The 18,006-nt window shown below is 33.3% G+C and overlaps 1 protein-coding gene across 2 annotated transcripts; it reads right to left on the reverse strand.

The window, feature by feature from the left end:
- Window positions 1-335: 335 nt before the first annotated feature.
- On the reverse strand, window positions 336-17,721 carry LOC105635802 (Tetratricopeptide repeat (TPR)-like superfamily protein). 2 transcript variants are annotated; one of them, XM_012218911.4, is made up of 28 exons: window positions 17,383-17,721; window positions 17,173-17,267; window positions 16,610-16,694; window positions 15,656-15,760; window positions 15,310-15,472; window positions 13,447-13,567; window positions 13,259-13,321; window positions 13,062-13,142; window positions 12,824-12,918; window positions 12,557-12,707; window positions 10,887-10,973; window positions 10,648-10,767; window positions 10,447-10,575; window positions 10,260-10,357; window positions 10,022-10,145; window positions 8,487-8,594; window positions 6,848-6,989; window positions 6,205-6,312; window positions 6,045-6,093; window positions 5,840-5,915; window positions 5,217-5,405; window positions 4,995-5,105; window positions 4,469-4,633; window positions 4,207-4,365; window positions 3,623-3,856; window positions 2,090-2,263; window positions 1,646-1,758; window positions 336-1,102 (listed from the first exon to the last, which is right to left on the reverse strand). In XM_012218911.4, exons 1-28 carry the CDS (start codon window positions 17,540-17,542, stop codon window positions 562-564), a joined length of 3,846 nt encoding a protein of 1,281 aa, XP_012074301.1. In that variant the 5' UTR covers window positions 17,543-17,721; the 3' UTR covers window positions 336-561. The 2 variants fall into 2 exon arrangements, with proteins under 2 accessions (XP_012074301.1, XP_012074300.1); XM_012218910.4 differs by having other exon boundaries at window positions 6,039-6,093.
- Between the last annotated feature and the right edge of the window lie 285 nt (window positions 17,722-18,006).

An 18,006-nucleotide genomic window follows, 5' to 3' on the forward strand; every position in this document is an offset into this window, starting at 1 on the left:
TCGAGCTAAATTCTATCAAGCCAAACTTGGAGCCTGACATGTTCGAGCCCAGCTCGGCTCATTTACAACCCTAAACAAGATGACTAAATTATTTGACGGATTGTTAATATGGGACTATTATATTAGTTTTTTCACGACCGAGATCATTTCCGAGTCCTGACTAATGCATTACATATAATACAGAGACAGAAATTAAATAATAAACCTCAGCTTCGAATCAATTTGATAAACAAGATTGCTTTCACCACAGAAACGGTTAGTTTGTTAAGATAGCATCTGAAACAATAACTTGAATCTCAAAAAGCAAATCCAAAAAGAACGTCCCAAGAGAACAATTGTTTTAAACGTTTCATTCATTCATTCCCACTATTATTTCTACGGGGCAAAAAAGAATGTTCTGTTTCCTGCTTACCTGTGGCTTTTTTCCCAATTCGTATTTTTGTGAAAAAATAAAAAAATGAAACCAGTACATTGAAATAATAATTTACAAGGCAAAGGTTACAAAAATTAGTCATACAACGGTAGTACCTGAAACTGTCGATGGAGAAACGCGGCCAAATCTCAATCAGATTGGAGAACAGTAAGGTAGTATGGATATCCAGGGCTTGTTCCCATTGTCTGTTTTGTCTCTTTTACATTTCCTTGATCATTAACAGGTAGAAGTTTCCAATTCAAAACATAGTTTGACAAATCATATGTACCAGGCGAGAATACACAAATCTGAAGAGGAATTTCTGATGATGACATTGGCTCAAGTTGAACTCTGGTAGAACGCGTGCCAGACCAAATGAATGGCGAGACACTTTCTTGTGATGCCGATTTTGCAATATTGGTTCCAGGAACATCAGAAGTCACTTTGATGTCATCCGATAGAGATAGGTTGTGCCACCCTACTTGATTTCCAGAAGTACTTGTGTCGTCATCGCTTAATTGACCATTGCCACTCGAGGAATCAAGGGTAATAATGCTTACAGATACAACAGAATCTGATGAGTTGTAAATAGTCATTTTCAAGTTTATTTCACAAAATGAAGCAGAAAAGTTATGATGTCTGGTCCGAGGCCCATCCAACACCCATGATATTGCGCTTGCGCTAGCAGTACTGTACAAGTTAAAAAAAAAAATTAGACAGAGCCATAACTAACTAGTATCAAATCCACAATGAAGAGGAAATTTTCAAACTATTTGAAACAAATAATTCCTCAATTTTGAATTTCATGTTTTCATGTTTAGAACAAAAAGAACTTATTTTTTTTTTCAATTCTAAAAAAAATTCAATTCTGTGGATTAAATAAAAGAAAAAACCAAATGTTTGGACAAACATGCCCTTGACATCATCCTATTCTCTTTTTCTCTCTCTCCCATTTTTCTCTACTTTCAAACAAAATTTTTGTTATGTTTTGGAAGTGAACACATAATTACTTTTTCTTTTTTACCATTTTGTGAATGCATCTTTTTTCCCAAATAAAATAATTATGTAGGAAAGTATTATCTGTTCAATTCAAATACATGTTTGGTCCAAATTTAAGTTTCACAAAATTCATTCAAATTCCATATTTAAGTTGTGTTAATGAAATCTAGTTATAAATTAATTCCATCTATGTGTGAACCATTTGTCAAAACAAAGGGTAGATATGAGGCTTGCCTGCAGTGACACGCATGATGAGAGAATAGATGAGTTGGATCAGAAGTCCCAGGTTTGATATCACTTTTCAGTAGCCTAGAGATCAAAATGAAGTCCACTGTATTTGCTTCGTCCTAATACATGGAAAAACAGAAGGCTCAAATTATTGATAGAGCATCAGGTATGGCACGAAAATAAGCAGACACAATAAGGCCATAGCCTATAGTTAGCCACCATATATTGCCCACTTGCCTTTTTCTGTCAGTCAGAATATCATACTCAAATATAAGAAATTTCTATTTTTGACTTTATTCAACAATAACTGTTATGGCAAATATCAAATGGTAATTTAGAGTTTGAATATTCAAGTGAGTAAAGGAGATGGTAAAAATGGTTATGATAGCGAGAAAGGCAATAATGAAATGCGATAGAACCACATTCAATTTTATGATAGAAATTACCAACCTGATTAGAAGTTTCATGTTGCAGTCTTTCACAATAATGAAAATTAGCCAAAGGTGACCTTGATATGTCAAAAAGTGTATCTTTGCAACCCTCAGGAGTCAACTTTACATCACTTCCAGGGAAAGAGGAAAGAAGCAAGAGTCTTTCTTCAGCAGTTAATGATTTCCTACGGCTCTGAAACCAAAGAAAAATATGCAAAATATTAGCATGATCTGCTGGATTTTAAAATGTCTGTGCAGATGGACTTCCAGAGAAACACATACAATTAAGATGGTGCAAAGATAGGGCCGCAAACTGAGCCGTTCATGACTGCCTTCGTGACTCGGCCTGACAATGGCTAGTTTAAATCATTTATCTACACTAGTTTTTTTATGACGTGTTGCACATTGCCATTGCTCATTATTTACTCATTGTTTATACTTGTTTACTTTTGTCATAATACGTAAGTATTGATCATAATTTTCTTCTTATTTAATTTTTATAACATTATTAATACATGCATTCATATTAAGAATAAGATAAATACAATGACCACATATCAACTGTTAAATAAATATTAATTTTTATATCAACCTTAAAAAACACATAATCCAATCAAAATAAAGTAAAATTAAAAATGTAAAAAGCTCATATTTAATGATGTCTATTTATTGATTTATAATGTTTACATCAATATTTAATGATATATAATTAAAATGATTAAATTTCTAAAGACATTATTATGGCAAATTAATTTTCAAACTTAAAACAATATATCATGTGTGTGTGTATTCATTTATCTATATGTATTCATTTAAAAATTAATTTTTAAAAAGATATCCAATCAAATTGTAGAAAAATAAAAAAAAAATCTACACAAACATACATATGCATGTGTGTGTGTGTGTGTGTGTGTTTAAAAATAAACTAAAAAGATAAAAATTTTCAAAGTCTTAATTATCTTTATATGTCTATTAAAAAATAAAATTTTTAGAAAAAATAAATCCAATCAAATTGTAAAAAAAAAAAAAGAAAACAGAGAAGATAAAAAAATTAAAACTCTTTATTATTTTACTTAATTTTTTAATTGACCATAACTAAGGATGTCTCTAATATTACTAAGGATAATTTTCACAAACCCATTATTCTCCCTTCATTCCACATTTCTATATGTTACAGATAAAGCTCATTTAGGCTTGACCGCTAATAATTTCTCAACTTTATAGTTTATACTTGGAACATAAAAAAACTTAAAAATTACATATTTTCCCAATAAAGTACTAAGTACAAGTTTTGCTATGTTTAGAATTTCAATTAAGTAATATAAAAAATAATTGCACTTGCTCAGGTTGGCTCATTTAAAAGGAGCCTCCAGCACTCATTTTATGAACAAACCAGCTTTAACTAGCTAGAACTCAAGTAGACTCAACCCACTTGCAACCTATGCATTAGGGTCAACAGAGCCATAAGAAAATAGAAAATGGAAAAATTAGCATGTTTGCCTCTGAGACATGGAAGGTGGAGAAAAGGGTAAAGAGGAATTATTTCACCTACCTTGATCATGAAGAAGCAAGATAATGCTTGACCAGCAATTAAAGATTCTGAAGGAAAAATGGATTCAACAGGTTGAAGCAGTGAAATTTCCCACTGGCATCCAACAGATGTTAACTGATTAACCTGGAAACTTTCCGAACTAGTTTTGTTGACGACATCCATACGCACAAGAAACTCTTGCAATCTTGCTGGACAAGGACTTACTGTAAAGGACACATCTAATGACGGTAATACCTATTAAAAACAAATTTTAACAAATTAACATTAATATGATCGGAAATTTTTATCAACAAGTGCATCACCAACTCAACAATATTTCATTCTTGACAAAGGAAAAGGAAGAAAACAAAAAAAGTAAGAATCAAACTCAAGGTAATTATCTTTACAGTAAAATATATGCTTTTTTAATCCAGAAAAGCATTTTTATCTTATCACAAGTAAAAGAAATCTATTCAGGATTAGCATTCTGTCCCAAAAGCAGCACATGTTATTATCGGTATTTCATATGGTAACAGGTGGTTTTTACAATAAGAAAAAAGAAAGAAGTTTAATCAAAAATCTGTCTAACATATTTTACTATGCACCTGCAAATTATACTGCATTCGTAGAGTGCGGTATCTCATGACGCTCGATGCATCCCCCATCTCATAGTATATAACTATATGCAAGGAAATATTTCCAGGATCAGCAGCTCGAAGCCAAAGAGGCCACAATAAAGGTCTTTCCCTTTCTATTGAGATATCCTGAAATACCAAGTAAATGTAAGGCATATAGTCAAAGACGACCTTAAACTAATTTGATGATAATTGCCAAAAGACAATGCAGATGGCAAACTGCCCAACGGACCTCTGGAAATAGAAAAACACCATGAGACACTTTCTTGGAATCGGCTGGTACTCCATTTTGTTCAATACTTGTCTTCTTTTCCAAGCAATCAGGAAGTTCTAGGTTTAAATCCTCATGATTCCCAATATTAAGGAATCTAGGATGACTGATCTTCATTTTCAGATTCTGCCAGAATTTAAAAACCATGCAATAAATTTAAAGAAACGATAACATATGCATCTTACAGAAAACAGGGGAAAAAAAGCATGCTTGCATATGTGGAAAAAGAAAACCCAGCATCCACCTAGGTAAGCTGAACTCTGTTCTAAGGAATAGATTAATTTTCTCCCAGGCTTTCAGCTTGAGCAACATTACCAAATACAAGAATAAGAGAATCAGAATCACGAGAATGATGGCTCAAAAGGCCAACCTGATTTTTCCCCATGGAATCAAGAAGTTCCACTACACTACCCAATTCGGAGAAGATAAATACAAGATACTATTAACTGATGACAAATTACTATTAGATTGCCTGTAAAAAGCATACCTTTACAGAAAACTCTGACCGGTTCCTTAACTCTAAGACAACATGTCGCAAATCTCCTGCATATGCTTTCTCAGGCAGAGAGCGTATGAAGCCCTCCAACTTGGGTAGATTCTGAACATGAAAAAAAAAATAGACTAAGGAAGGAAAAGTTGAACAAACTTAATCTGCAAAGCAAATTCAACAGAACAAGCAATGTGAGGGACAGATGGGTTTTTCTAACACCTTGATCACTATAAATTTAAGGTCATGACTAAGGGAATGCTTAGCCTTCCTCCTTCCTTTTGCATTATTTTTCCTCTTCACAAGATTGGCCTCTAAGTTGTAATAACCAACCACTGAACCTGATAATTTCCATCTAATTCCTACAATGTTTAGATTGCCTTCCACTCTGGGAGTAACCGTTAGTTGCACCTGAAAAGGCAAAATAGGTTAGAAATAAACCTGAATTTCCTGAGATAATAGAAACTGGCAAACAAGTTATCTTAATAGAACATTGCTAAGGAAAATAAATCTCAACATCAACAAAAGTAACAAACAAATACTTCAACTCCAGCAAACTCTACTCAATTTCTAGCTCCACTAGGACAAAGCATGAGGATAAGATTTAACTTATACAATGGCACAAAAGTCAATCTCCATTTAATGAAATCTCGCCCCACAAAGTTAAGGTATATTAGTAATTTACTTGAGTTTCTTCCATTTATAGAGTGAAGACAGCAAAAACAAATTCAACAATGACCCAAGCTAGTAAATCACATGATGAAAAGTTCCAAAACAATAATAAGCAGCTAGCCTCAGAGAGGAAACAGATCCTTGTAAACTTATTTTCCCTAGGAAGCACTTACTGAATTGGTTTCATTCCCTCCCAATGTGAAGTCAACCTCTGACAGAGTAAAAAAAGAAGTGTCTGGTTTCATATCCCTACAGTCATCAAGTGAACGTCTAAATTAACAGTTGTCAAAGTGGAAGAAGAATCTGTAAACATTATAAGAGAATGCTGAAACAATTATTTAGGAAAAAGTCATTAAATGTTCACATACATACCCCAACCTTTTATAGTCTTCGTCATTCCAGAGGTCAGTGGCTGAGCTACTTACATCTGCATCAGCAATAGAATATTAATCACCCAACCGCACAGAATTAGCTTACACCCAAATTGACAAAAGGAAGACAGCAACAGCAAAGAGAATTGCAGACAGCTGATAGTTACCAGATTTCAACTCATCTGACCCTGAAAGCTCACATATCAAGGAAACACCAGATAAGGAAATAGGTATTTTCAAGGGATTCTCAAACTCAATATCCACCTTTATTGCTTCTGCAAACAAGACAAAAAAGTACCAGTATTAGTACTGAAACTGGATAAGGCCCTCTTGCCCCCTGGACACATGCTATGCTCACACAAGGCTCTATCCAGCAATATTCATTCCATGCTTTCATAACTATGATACTCATGAGGCTAAGTGCTTGCTTGTGGTCTGCTTAGTCATTTGGTATATATATGAAATAAGTTCTTGCTATAGTTTGTAGCCAGTAAAAGTTCAATAAACATAATAAGTCCCAACTCCCAAATAAGCAGAACTACATTTTTGCAACTTTTATTTATCTCTCTAGAAATGGTTTCTTTTATATTAAAAAAAATAATAATAAAATAAAATAAAATAGCCCTCCTAGATGAAACTTATTATCAGAAGTCAAGAAAATAGAAGTTCTGCTGCAGTACGTAACAAGAATAACTCTTAGCAAGTGAGCTAATCATGAAGGGACATGCAAAAAGAACTACTCAAAATATGTATTATATAAACCAACCAAAAACTAAGGAACTTTATGCAAAAATACTATCACCTTCATACCTCCAGCCACACAAATGTTAGATTCCTTATATTTTTTTGGCAGAAGCTTTGATTGTAAGTCCAACCAGTTAGTCCTGGCAGTGGACAATGAAGGAATCATGTCCTCCTCTAATGAACGCCACAAACTTTCTCTAACAGTAACCTGGAATATTTTGACATGAAACAATAGCATCAACCACAAGGTAACCTTCTAGTCAGATAGTCCTTCAATTGTGAAGATTGCAATAAAGATCACAATCAGCAGAATTTATAACAAAAGTACATTATGTTTGATGTACAAAGTTATGTTTTACAAATTGCATCACCTAAATAATCGTTCACATCATCCTAATTTGCACAGTGGGGACATTCATGTTTCACTTTGTTCAATTGGATGCAAATAGTATTCTATCTTTTACCAATTAAGCCTTCCTGAGAATAAATTTATATACTGCTGACAAATCAAAATAGTATTATTTTATTCTTTTAAATATTTTATCACTTTAATAAATCTTCTAAAAATGTTTCATTGACTCCATTCTAAAACAACAAACCATGGCCTACACCCATACTTCATTCCTTGCATCCTCACCTCCCTCCTTTGTTGAAGATATGGTAATAGGCAAATTCTTATCGCCATCATTTGCTACCAATTTCTACATCAGAGGCAAAAGACAAGTAAATGCATCAAAGTAGCTTGTATCCAAAAGACTTCAAGTGGTGAACAGCTTCCAATAATTTATAACATCGCACTTGATGTCCTGGGAACTCTAGTGCAGAATGTAGATGTTGAAGTAGAGGCATCCAGTTGCCAAAAAAGAGATACCACTACTAGATGTGAGTCCCAACCACCATGGATGTGACAAAGGACAGCTCCAAACAGAAGTTCCATAACCATTAAAATAATCACAAAACAAAACAAAATGGATAAATCAATTCTCTTCAAGCAAATAGATTTTTCTTCAATGACCACAACAACTCAGAGAAGAATGCCCAAAGGCCATTGATTCCCTAAGCTTTCTTCTTCACCCTCCAATATTTCATGTAATTTTTTAACTTTTATTTTGGCGACGCAACTGTACGAGGGAATTAGGGAATTTTTGGCAGAAGGTTTTGAAGATTAGAGAGGGGAGAGAGTATTGTGTTTGGTTAGTGAGAATTTGTGATAAAATTAGGAGGGAGGGGATTCGAGAGATTAAAGAATTTAGTGAGAGAATGAACTTTTGTATTTTTTATAAAGTTTAAAATATTTATTAAAATAGTAAACAAATATTAATAATTTTTTTTTAACCTTGTTAGCAGCATATATATTTTCTCACAAGGGCATAATTGATTGAACAATACATCATTAATATGTAACTGACCAAACTTGAACACGAAGGGCCCAATTGCATATTTTACTAGTACACTATTTTACTATTTTGGCCTATATTCCTATTTATGTCAGCAAGCATACATCTTTCTTTGAACATGCATAGTTGCATGTGCATCTCTCTTATGTATGAATGATGTGAGCAAAACAATTTAACCATATCCAAATAAAGGGAAAGAACAGAAAGAGAAAAATGGCATCTTTATACAAGTAATAACAATCTTCAGCTTTATAACTGTAAGTGAAAAAATTAAGTTTCATATAAGCAATACATAAAATTCAACTTACTACTGCAGGTGATGCATAGGTTCGATGATCTTCAAAAACAACCTTGAGTGATGAGATATTTATAACAGGCAACTGAAGTCTTAATACCTCAAATGTTTTCCCCGTTTTCTACAATATCCAAGAATATGACAGTCAAGTTCACAAGTGATGTAAGATGCTAAGATTAACAGGTCTGCATGATCAAGACAGAACCAATACTGAACTCAACTAAGCTTAAAATAAAGCACCAAATAGCAATAAAAAATTTAAGCTTCAATGGAAGATTATAAGTACCATGCTCTAACTTTGTAATAAGAGGGCAATAACAACCAAGTCTTAATCTCAAACTAGTCCACAGTACCATGTCAAGAAACTAGCTTTCTAATAAGATGCAAACTCTCAAAAGGATTCTCTTCTCAGTACAGACAACGGTTGCTATAGGCTTAGAAGACTTGTACACTAGAGGGCATTTAGTTCAGTTGATTCATGCAACTCATATCTTATTCGTATCCAACAGCTAGGTTATAGGTGTTCGATGATCCTTTTTAATCGGCAGCTGATAGCTGATGAAAGTCTCAATCAGCTGTTGATTCCATCAACTACATTTTGAAGTTTTTTCGTATGGACTGGTAGCTAATTTGTATTTAAATTTTATTTGGACTTTATTAACCTCAAAATAATTTCTAATAAATTTTTTTTTCTCAAATTAATATTTTTCTAATCATTTTGTTTATACTTATTTAAAAATAAAAATTTTCTATTAAATATTGTTTAAAAAAATTTAATTGATAATTTTATTTGTATAATACATTAAAATAAAAAATAATATTTTTACCTTAAAAAATTAATATATATATATATATATATATTTATACATGCATATGTGTGTGTGCGCGCGCATTGTACATCATAATATGTATATATATGTGCATTATACATCATATATGTAAAAACAATTATACCCTTAATGGATATTTTACATTTTAACAGAAACAGCTACCAAAATTTCACATGAAACCAACATTCATTAGTTAACCACTACTAGCCACTAGCTATTAGCAACCGTTATCAACTACAAGCTAGTATGAACAACTAAACCAAACAGGCTGGAAATCAATTTCCTGAATTTCTCCACATGGCAGGCACTGAAATCATGTTACGCAGGAAAAACTAATGTATTAATTAATATTCCAAAATCAAGAAGCACAACAGCAGCATCAACAAGAGAACTTCTGCATTGCAGTCAAACAAGATATAAACAAACTGTCACTAAATGGGAATGCACAGTAGCCATAATTATCATGAGAAAATATAGTGCAGATTAGAGTTATCGAAGTCCCCATTCAGAAATTAAGGTAAATTCAAAGGCACTCAACCAGCAACCTACTTGTATAAAAATATATTAGATTATCTGAGTCAAAGAAGTTCCACATGAATCCAGGCTCAATTGCATGGAAATGTGGAAAACAAGGGTTACACCCCAAGAGTCCTAAGAACCCTATACATTGCTTTTTCTAACATATCTAACAAGCATGACAGTGAGAATTTGCAAGTACCTGAACAATTTGAAGAAACTCTCTGAGGAATAGCTCCTGTGTTGTCTTGGACTGATGACTACAGGTCAGGACTTCCAACATATGACTGGCAGCCACATCATACAGTCTAAGAAAAGCATACCATCTACATTATGCAACAATCCCACCATCAGTACTCTAAAAATCTTCCACATTATAAATTTTGTAGTGCAAATGTGTAAATCATGCAAATACAACAGCATCACGTCAAATAACTTACTGTCCGATATGGAAATAAACATGATCTTTGATGTAGCTCCAAGTAGTTCCTTTGTAAACAGAGATAGCACTTCTATATGTACGAATTGCATGTTTAACCTAGAGAAGATGAACCAATGAAGCAAAAATTATTTTCAGAAGAAGCAATATATCACAGGCCATATGTAGAATTTTTCATAAATAGGTACCTGGTCACATTTTTTATAACGATCACCAGAAAGAACAAGATGAAATCCATACTTGTGTAACATGGGGGGTTGAGACAACAAGTAGCAATAAGATGCTTGCTCAAGCATAACAGCCGAATGTAGCATCTCCTGAGAAGAAAATTTTTGTTAATAACACAAAATATGTACCACTATTGATTTGTAAGATAATATTGGACTTACCTCACTGCTGATGCGGAAGTAAACTGTGGCAGCCTCTTTGTATTGATCTCTTGTCTTTAACATTTCCACCCACCAAAGACCACAGCGTGTAGCATTTTGCTGAGCAGATGGCCCAATTTTCTGTACACATACCAGATGCAATGTAATTAAACAAAGTTGAAAATAGCATTCTAGAGTTGACTAACCAAAACAATGATATATCATGAATTAACAACGAAGCGAGAAAGAGCTATACATACTAAATAAGTAGTAAATGCATTCTCCATGCAATATTCAGCTTCCTTTCTGGACTGATCCGACATAAAGTACGCAAGGCCCATCATTTCCTGCATGAACAAAAAGAAGAATACAGATAGTGTTAACAGGAGACCAGTAATGCGGAAACGGAAATGGAAAATGGATAAAACAACAAAAAAACAACAACCAAGCCTTAACCCTAAACTAGTTGGGGTGACTATATGAATTCTTTGTTTCAAATATCCACTCTGATCAGATTGGGAAATGGGAAAAGGAAATGGATACGAAATGGAAATGCGGAAAACATGTAAATATAAAAAATATCGGGGCATTTTACAAATATCAAAAATTTCACATAAACTATTGTTCACCATCATTAGTTTCCAATTTGACATTATTTTCCAATTTGATAACCTAATAAAGCATTATAAACTAATTAATTAAAGCCCCAAACGAATAACCTAACTAAAGCATTATAAATAAATAAATAAATTAAGGCAATGTTTATTGCCGATTAGGGACAAATGCCCATCCAAGATGCAAAAAGCCACAAAAAGCACAGCAGCAGCATCCGCCAAAATTAAATGAATGAAAGACAACAGTATCACCAACATGGCATCGGCGACATAGAGAAGAAGTAGCAACTAAGCAAGAAAGAAAATAAAGCCTAGTCTTGGGATGAAGCAATTTTGAGAGAGAGAGAGAGAGAGAGAGAGAGAGAGAGAGAGAGAGAATGAGATGTGTCACCATTGATGGTGCATCCCACTCGTCCTGCTGTAGTCGCTAAGAGAGAGATCAACAGGTTCTCACTTTGTTTTTTTGGAGCAGTTGTCATTTATTCTTGAAGGCTCGATGGAAAGTGTTGAAAAATGGATTTTTAAAACAACAAACATGTTTCTTAGCTAGATACACATTTCCATTTTTTTGGAAAATTACAAAAATGGCTTCAAGAAGTTTCCGATCCATGTTGTACACTCCCATTTGGAAACAGGAAATGCAACCTAAGTGGTGTTTCCATGCAACATAGCCAGGAGAGGATTAGATAAGTTTTCAGTCTCAAGCTAGAGTAGCGAGAGCAGAACAATGAACTCCGGGCAGGTAGGCAAAATAGAACATTAACAATTAATCACTTTTTTATCTTCTGGACAAAGTATTTTGAACATGCACAAATTTTACGAATAAAGTTTCTTTTGTACACACGTCCCCAAACCAAAAAAAAAAAAAAGAAAAATCAACAGGCACTGCTTCTAGTCCTTTCATTTATCGAATAAAAAATGACACTGTTTGTAAAAAGCCAAAACACACACTGTACAGAGCAAACATAATGTACCGCACCTAGTGGTGGTAAAACCAACCATAAAAAGAAAGTATCACTTCCCTAAAAGGTCCAACAACAAGGTTTTGCACAAACATTGCCTAAAACAAGTTTGGATTGACCAGATTTTCTATTTATTATATAGCACATGATATTTTGCAAAACAAAATACAGTCTTGTATGAGAAACAGGGAGGAATAACAGAGAGAGAGCAGAAAAATGAAGAAAGCTACTCCATGTTCAATGAGACCAAAATAAATCATTTAGAACTGTTCAAGGTATTATTCACTCGCAAATAACAAACTGGCTATCAAACTGACCAAATAAGAGGATTAAAGAAAAAAGAATTGAAATTACCTGTACACCAGCATATCGCTTCCAAGCCTTATCAAGCTTATAATCTGTGGAAATAAGCCTATAGTTTGACAATGCAAGTTCATAATCTCGTAACATGAAAGCAAAGTCACCCAGAACTCTAATCTGAGACTCAATAGAACTGAAGGTATACCTTCAAAAAAAAATGTAAATTAGAAAAAGTAAAGTAAGAAGCGAAGACATGAAACAACATCATAATTTAAAAAAAAAAAAAAAAAAAAAAAAAAAAAAAAAATCTGCAGAACATACATGGGGCCATTGGCCGACTCTGGTGTGTCTTCTTTCCCTTTTCTCCACCATAAGTTTTTAATTTGGTTTCTAAAACCTTTCCTTGTAGCAGATACCTAGTCGATTGGATATAACTTAAAAAAAAATGGAAAGACAGAAAAGGAAAATGGAAAAAGAAAAGAGGAGGTAATGCACTAGAAAGAACTAGAATCTCCTTAGTCCTCACAAATTGAAAAAAGAAAATTTAGAGATTCAATACCTGTTGATTGAGCACACGGACTTTCTGCTCCATGTAAGGGATGACATGTTTAGATGATAATTCTTGCATCAAATCCTTTATCTGCACCAATTTGTACAAATCATACTTGATTAAAGTATCTACAGAAATTATCATTTCAATTTGTTTAAGGGGAAAAAAAAAAGAAACATTAACTAATGAAAATGAAAGCAAATTACCTCATTAACATCATCAATATTAAGGAAACAACCAAGATGCTGATTTGGAGAAGCAACAGATTTCTGTCACATAAATAAACAAGACAACAGCCTTAATCTTATTCATGTTGTCCAATAATTCAAACCAAAGATTATATATCAGATGGAGTTATCTTTAAAAATAGAATGAATATTTAAAGTTAGCTTACACAAGAAGCCCACAAGTTTTCTTGATGCTCTATTGGCCCATCTTGAGAAGAATTAATGCAAAGCACATGGCAGTCATTTGAACCAAATGTATTTTTCATCTCTGTTAAAAGTTTTGCTGCCCTGCAAGCAGAGAAATGAGATAAAAAGGCCAATCGCACCACATTCATGCCATATAGACTTATCCCAAACAATGAAGTCCTATAACCTAAAAGGATGAAAGACGCTAAAAATTACCTAAAGTAAATACAGAACAGAATAGAGAAAATAGCTAAATCAAAGTTTGAATATTACAGATAGAACAAGAAAATTATTTTCCTTTACTTCTCCTTTTATGAGAAGACTAGGTAAAATGGGTACTTTTCTAGAACCCACTAATGTAGTTCCAATCGTCACAGTATCATGAAAGACATATGCAAATAAAAATGCATGAATTCCACCTCATACAAAATAAACTAAGCAAAAAAACAGCTACTCATGTGTCTAGATATTTTGCTTTCAGAAAAGGGATAAAATATCCATCTCTTGGATAATGCAACCACTATGCAATTACAGATTCTATGAAGAGTAAAAAGAGAATTTTGAATGCAACAAGGAAGAAGGTTATTAACAAAAAAGCCCTCCACTGGACATAGCTACTGAACAAACATAGCGCGTCTAAAGAATCTTTGTTATGTCTTATACTGTTGAATTGATTGACTGATCTGGAACTATTGGTTTCTTTATTATTTGTGTGAAGAAATGCACCATGCTATTTCAAATGTTGGCAGCATAAAGAGGGTTGTCAGGTAAGGGCCTATTGAGAATTACTCCCTCTCTCTCGCCCCAACACCACCACCCCCCCCCCCCCCAAAAAAAAAAATAAATAAATAAAATAAAATAAAAACCTCCTTCAGTTCTTGTATACTTTATTTGCACTTGGGATCAACAACGTTATCCTACTTCTTAAATGAATTTATTAAACATCAAAGGATAATTGAAACCTCAAGGTTCTCAATTTTTCCATACCCATCCAAGAAACCAAGTACAATTATAAATACCAAGAATTCCTAGCCTGCAAAATAATATATATATATATATATATATATATATATAGATAGATATATTCTCCTTTGCTAATTCTCAACTCAACATAAATATAAATTCCAACCTTCTACCAGAGTAACTCTATTCTTCTTTTCCAAGGCATCAAAATACTTAATCTCATCATTGTGTTTACTTCACAGCCAATTTAGCTTCCTTTGTAGCAAAATTGTTATGTTTGATATTTTCCCTAATCGAATAGCTTTGCTAACCTTCTGTAGATATCCTTTCAGTGCATAATATAGAAACCACTTCCCTTTTCCTTTCTTTTTCTTTTTAATTCCTTTCAGAGCCCACAATCTGTTTTCTCCCATTTCTACTCGTGCTCACTCCCTCCCTTTCTCATTAAGCCCACGTGACAATGAAATGCTGAAGTGAACCAGGAAACTTGACATGAATGTAGCAGCATAGGCATCTTTTTTTTAACATGTTTCCATCGTATTTAATCTACCATATGCTTCTTCCTTCAAGCCCCAACATCTCCTTCTTTGGTTCATAACTTGAATCATCTTTCACCAATGTTTATGAAGCAGCTAACTAGTAATCTATGTTTCATTATAAATAATTCTTCCTCACAACCATGCAGAAATTACACACTGATCCTTTATCCCCATAAACAGAAAGAATAATTGAATAAGGGAAAGATAGCAACATAGTAGATCCTCTGGTTAAGTTGCCACCTCTATCAAATGCAATGCAATTATATTGCCATTATTATAGAAACATGACGCTTAAAACATAACAAGAACCAAAACATAAAAACAATAAAAATACAGCCATACTTCTCTGAGGAGCCATCTTGATTATCATGCACCAATAGATAATGTTTTAAAATCTTCGGGTCCATGGCGCCATCATTAAGAAGAGACGGCAACTTGTTAGTATTGAAAAGGTCAACAAATCTATTGATAGGTTGTTCATCCTTTGAAGAAACAACCAAAAGACCTGCAAATTAATTTTAAAAATTAACATAAAATCATGTCCAAAAAGGATATCTACATTTGAAAAAAAAAAAAAAAAAAAAAAAAACTTTCCAGGAATAAAATGGACCAAATGTATTGAGCAAAATGAAATAAGAAGTGAAAAAGTAACAAGTAGTACAATTCCCAATAATGTTTGAAAGCTTACATGACACAGGGTGATCAAAAGCTTCATGATCTGAAAAAGACACAGTGCGCACAAGCTCTTTATTAAAAAATTCAAACCATGATGGTAGAACTTCAGATCCAGTGCCTGCACAAGAGCAATGAAATGTATTAACTTATACTAATCCTCCAAGCTCAAATCTAAAGTAAAGAGTTCATTAGCATTATGATGCTTAAAAACATTTTTACTAAAAAAAAAAAAAGTAAATACTAAAGACATGAGACGGCTGTTTTAAACTATGTTGCACGGAAACGTGGAAGCGTGGAAACGCAGAAACAGACACGAGGAAAACGGTATTTTTAAAAGTATAGGAAACGGATACATGGGGAAATGTGTAAATTTATAAATATAAAAAAATAAATTATTATAAATCATTAAATATATTCAACAACAAGTAAAGTTCAAGCAACATTTTAATCATATCCAAGAGAACTACAAGTTCCATACTCATAAAAAACACATGTTTTGTGAATTTGTATTTATTTATGTATTTATTTTAATTAGATAAATGAGCTTTTGAAAGTTTCCAGTTTACGGAAACGTATTTACAAGAGGGGAAACCTGCTTCCAAATTACTCAATTTATGGAAATGGCCAGGAAACGGTCCCAAGACATTTCCGAGGAGTTTCCAAGTATTTCTGTGCAGAAAATGTTTCCAAAACAAAATGCAGAATCAGTAGCCAAAGAAAGTTTCCGTTAAAGAAACAAACTATTTAGATTAGCATCATTAAATATCTCTAAAAAAAGATAAACAGCTAGTAGTGTATATTTACTAGAACAGGTATAGAGCACAACTCAGTTTCCAAGAGGAAAAATAGGATTCTAAATAATTGTTAAAAGAATCTTGTACGATGTATTTTCATCCATTAGAAAAGACATTAAAAAAAAAAAAAAAAAAAAAAAAAAAAGAAAACAGCTTACTAGCTAGTATATTACCAATAGGAGGTGGGTCCGAGCACAATTCAGAATTGTCTATCTCCCCAGCTTGGGTTATAACCTGCTTTAGTCTCTCCTTTGCTACCTAGTTGAACCAAAAATATTATCCAGATATAACCAATAACACTCAGAAAGAAAATTTCACTGCCATACAATAACTTTCCACTCCACTAATTTGCCAATGTGTTCGCAGATCAATATATAATAGCAGGCTGCATGTTTTGCTAACGTGATGATAAACAGACAATTCTTCCTATATTTCCCAGGACCTGGAAACCCTTCTTGACCAAATACAAAATTCCTACATTAACAAATTGACAAAAAGAAAAGAAGCTAAAATTTCCACACTGATGGTTCATGTGATGTTAGTTTTACAATTACCCTCAACCAAATCAAACACACATTGAAAAAAGAAAAATCTGACTAAGAAATAAGGGAAGGATATCAAAACAAAACTAAGAAAATAACATAACTTGCTAAAATTTCTACAAGAAAAACTAAAAATTTAAAAATTCCAATTCAAAGATTACATATGCTATCAGCCAAAAAATCATAGCATTTACCTCCAGATTTGGCTGCCGAATATCTGCCTCGTAAAACAACCTCAGCTTGAACTTCTGTAGTCTGTAGGGTTGATCACTCGACGTCCGTACAGGCACTGCATTAAAATCGAAACAAGAAACACCTTAATTTCCAGTACAATTCATCTCAAAACTCCAATTACAACATACAAACACAAATTTGTAGTGTATTGAAAGAGAAGAGAGGCTAACCGTCGATGTTACTGAAGTTGCAGAAAGGACTGAGCATATCTATAAAGGAGAGACCGTTTTTGAGGCAGGCCTCTTCTACAAGAGGCGTACGGAGAACCATGACCACCGGAGTGATTTCCTCCAGCAACATTTTGCCTAGCGGCGTTGTAGCTGGATCCATCCTCTACAGGTACCGAGTCACTCGACGCACTCACTGCGTCAACTCGTCTTGTAGGGTATTTCCTTGATTGGATCTCTCGCCCTTCGGCGCTAACGGCAGAGACTGAAACGGGAGAGATATTCTTCAGTCGTTAAAAGGACGGGTTACCGACTAGCGTATCAAGAAATGGTTGTGACCCGTTTTGTTTTTTTAATTGGTGCAGTACAAAGAAACCCAACTTTAACTCTAGAGCAAAAAATTATGGATGATTTGATTATTAGTACAAATAAAATGGAAATAAAGTTAAATTTAGCCTTTAAATTTGTTCAGCAAAATAAAAAAGAAATCGAATTTGATCAAATTTTTTAATACTTTAAATAAAAGTTTAAAAATTATAAAATTATCATTTCTTCTAATATATTTTACAAAACATATGATGTAATTTTAATTCGCTAAATATAAGAAACCATGGATTTTATATATAA

Source organism: Jatropha curcas, chromosome 2 (genome assembly GCF_041381405.1).
Source record: "Jatropha curcas cultivar XTBG-Jc1 chromosome 2, XTBG_Jcur_1.0, whole genome shotgun sequence".
NCBI classification, from domain to species: domain Eukaryota; kingdom Viridiplantae; phylum Streptophyta; class Magnoliopsida; order Malpighiales; family Euphorbiaceae; genus Jatropha; species Jatropha curcas.

What these genes read in the sequence shown, in the direction of transcription:
- LOC105635802 (XM_012218910.4), bottom strand. Translation starts at nt 17,542, where the DNA reads ATGGATCCAGCTACAACGCCGCTAGGCAAAATGTTGCTGGAGGAAATC. An exon ending in CTCGGACCCACCTCCTATTG is followed by an intron (nt 15,761 to 16,609) that starts GTAATATACTAG and finishes GCTCTTGTGCAG; the next exon opens with GCACTGGATCTGAAGTTCTA. An exon ending in TTTTGATCACCCTGTGTCAT is followed by an intron (nt 15,473 to 15,655) that starts GTAAGCTTTCAA and finishes ATTAATTTGCAG; the next exon opens with GTCTTTTGGTTGTTTCTTCA.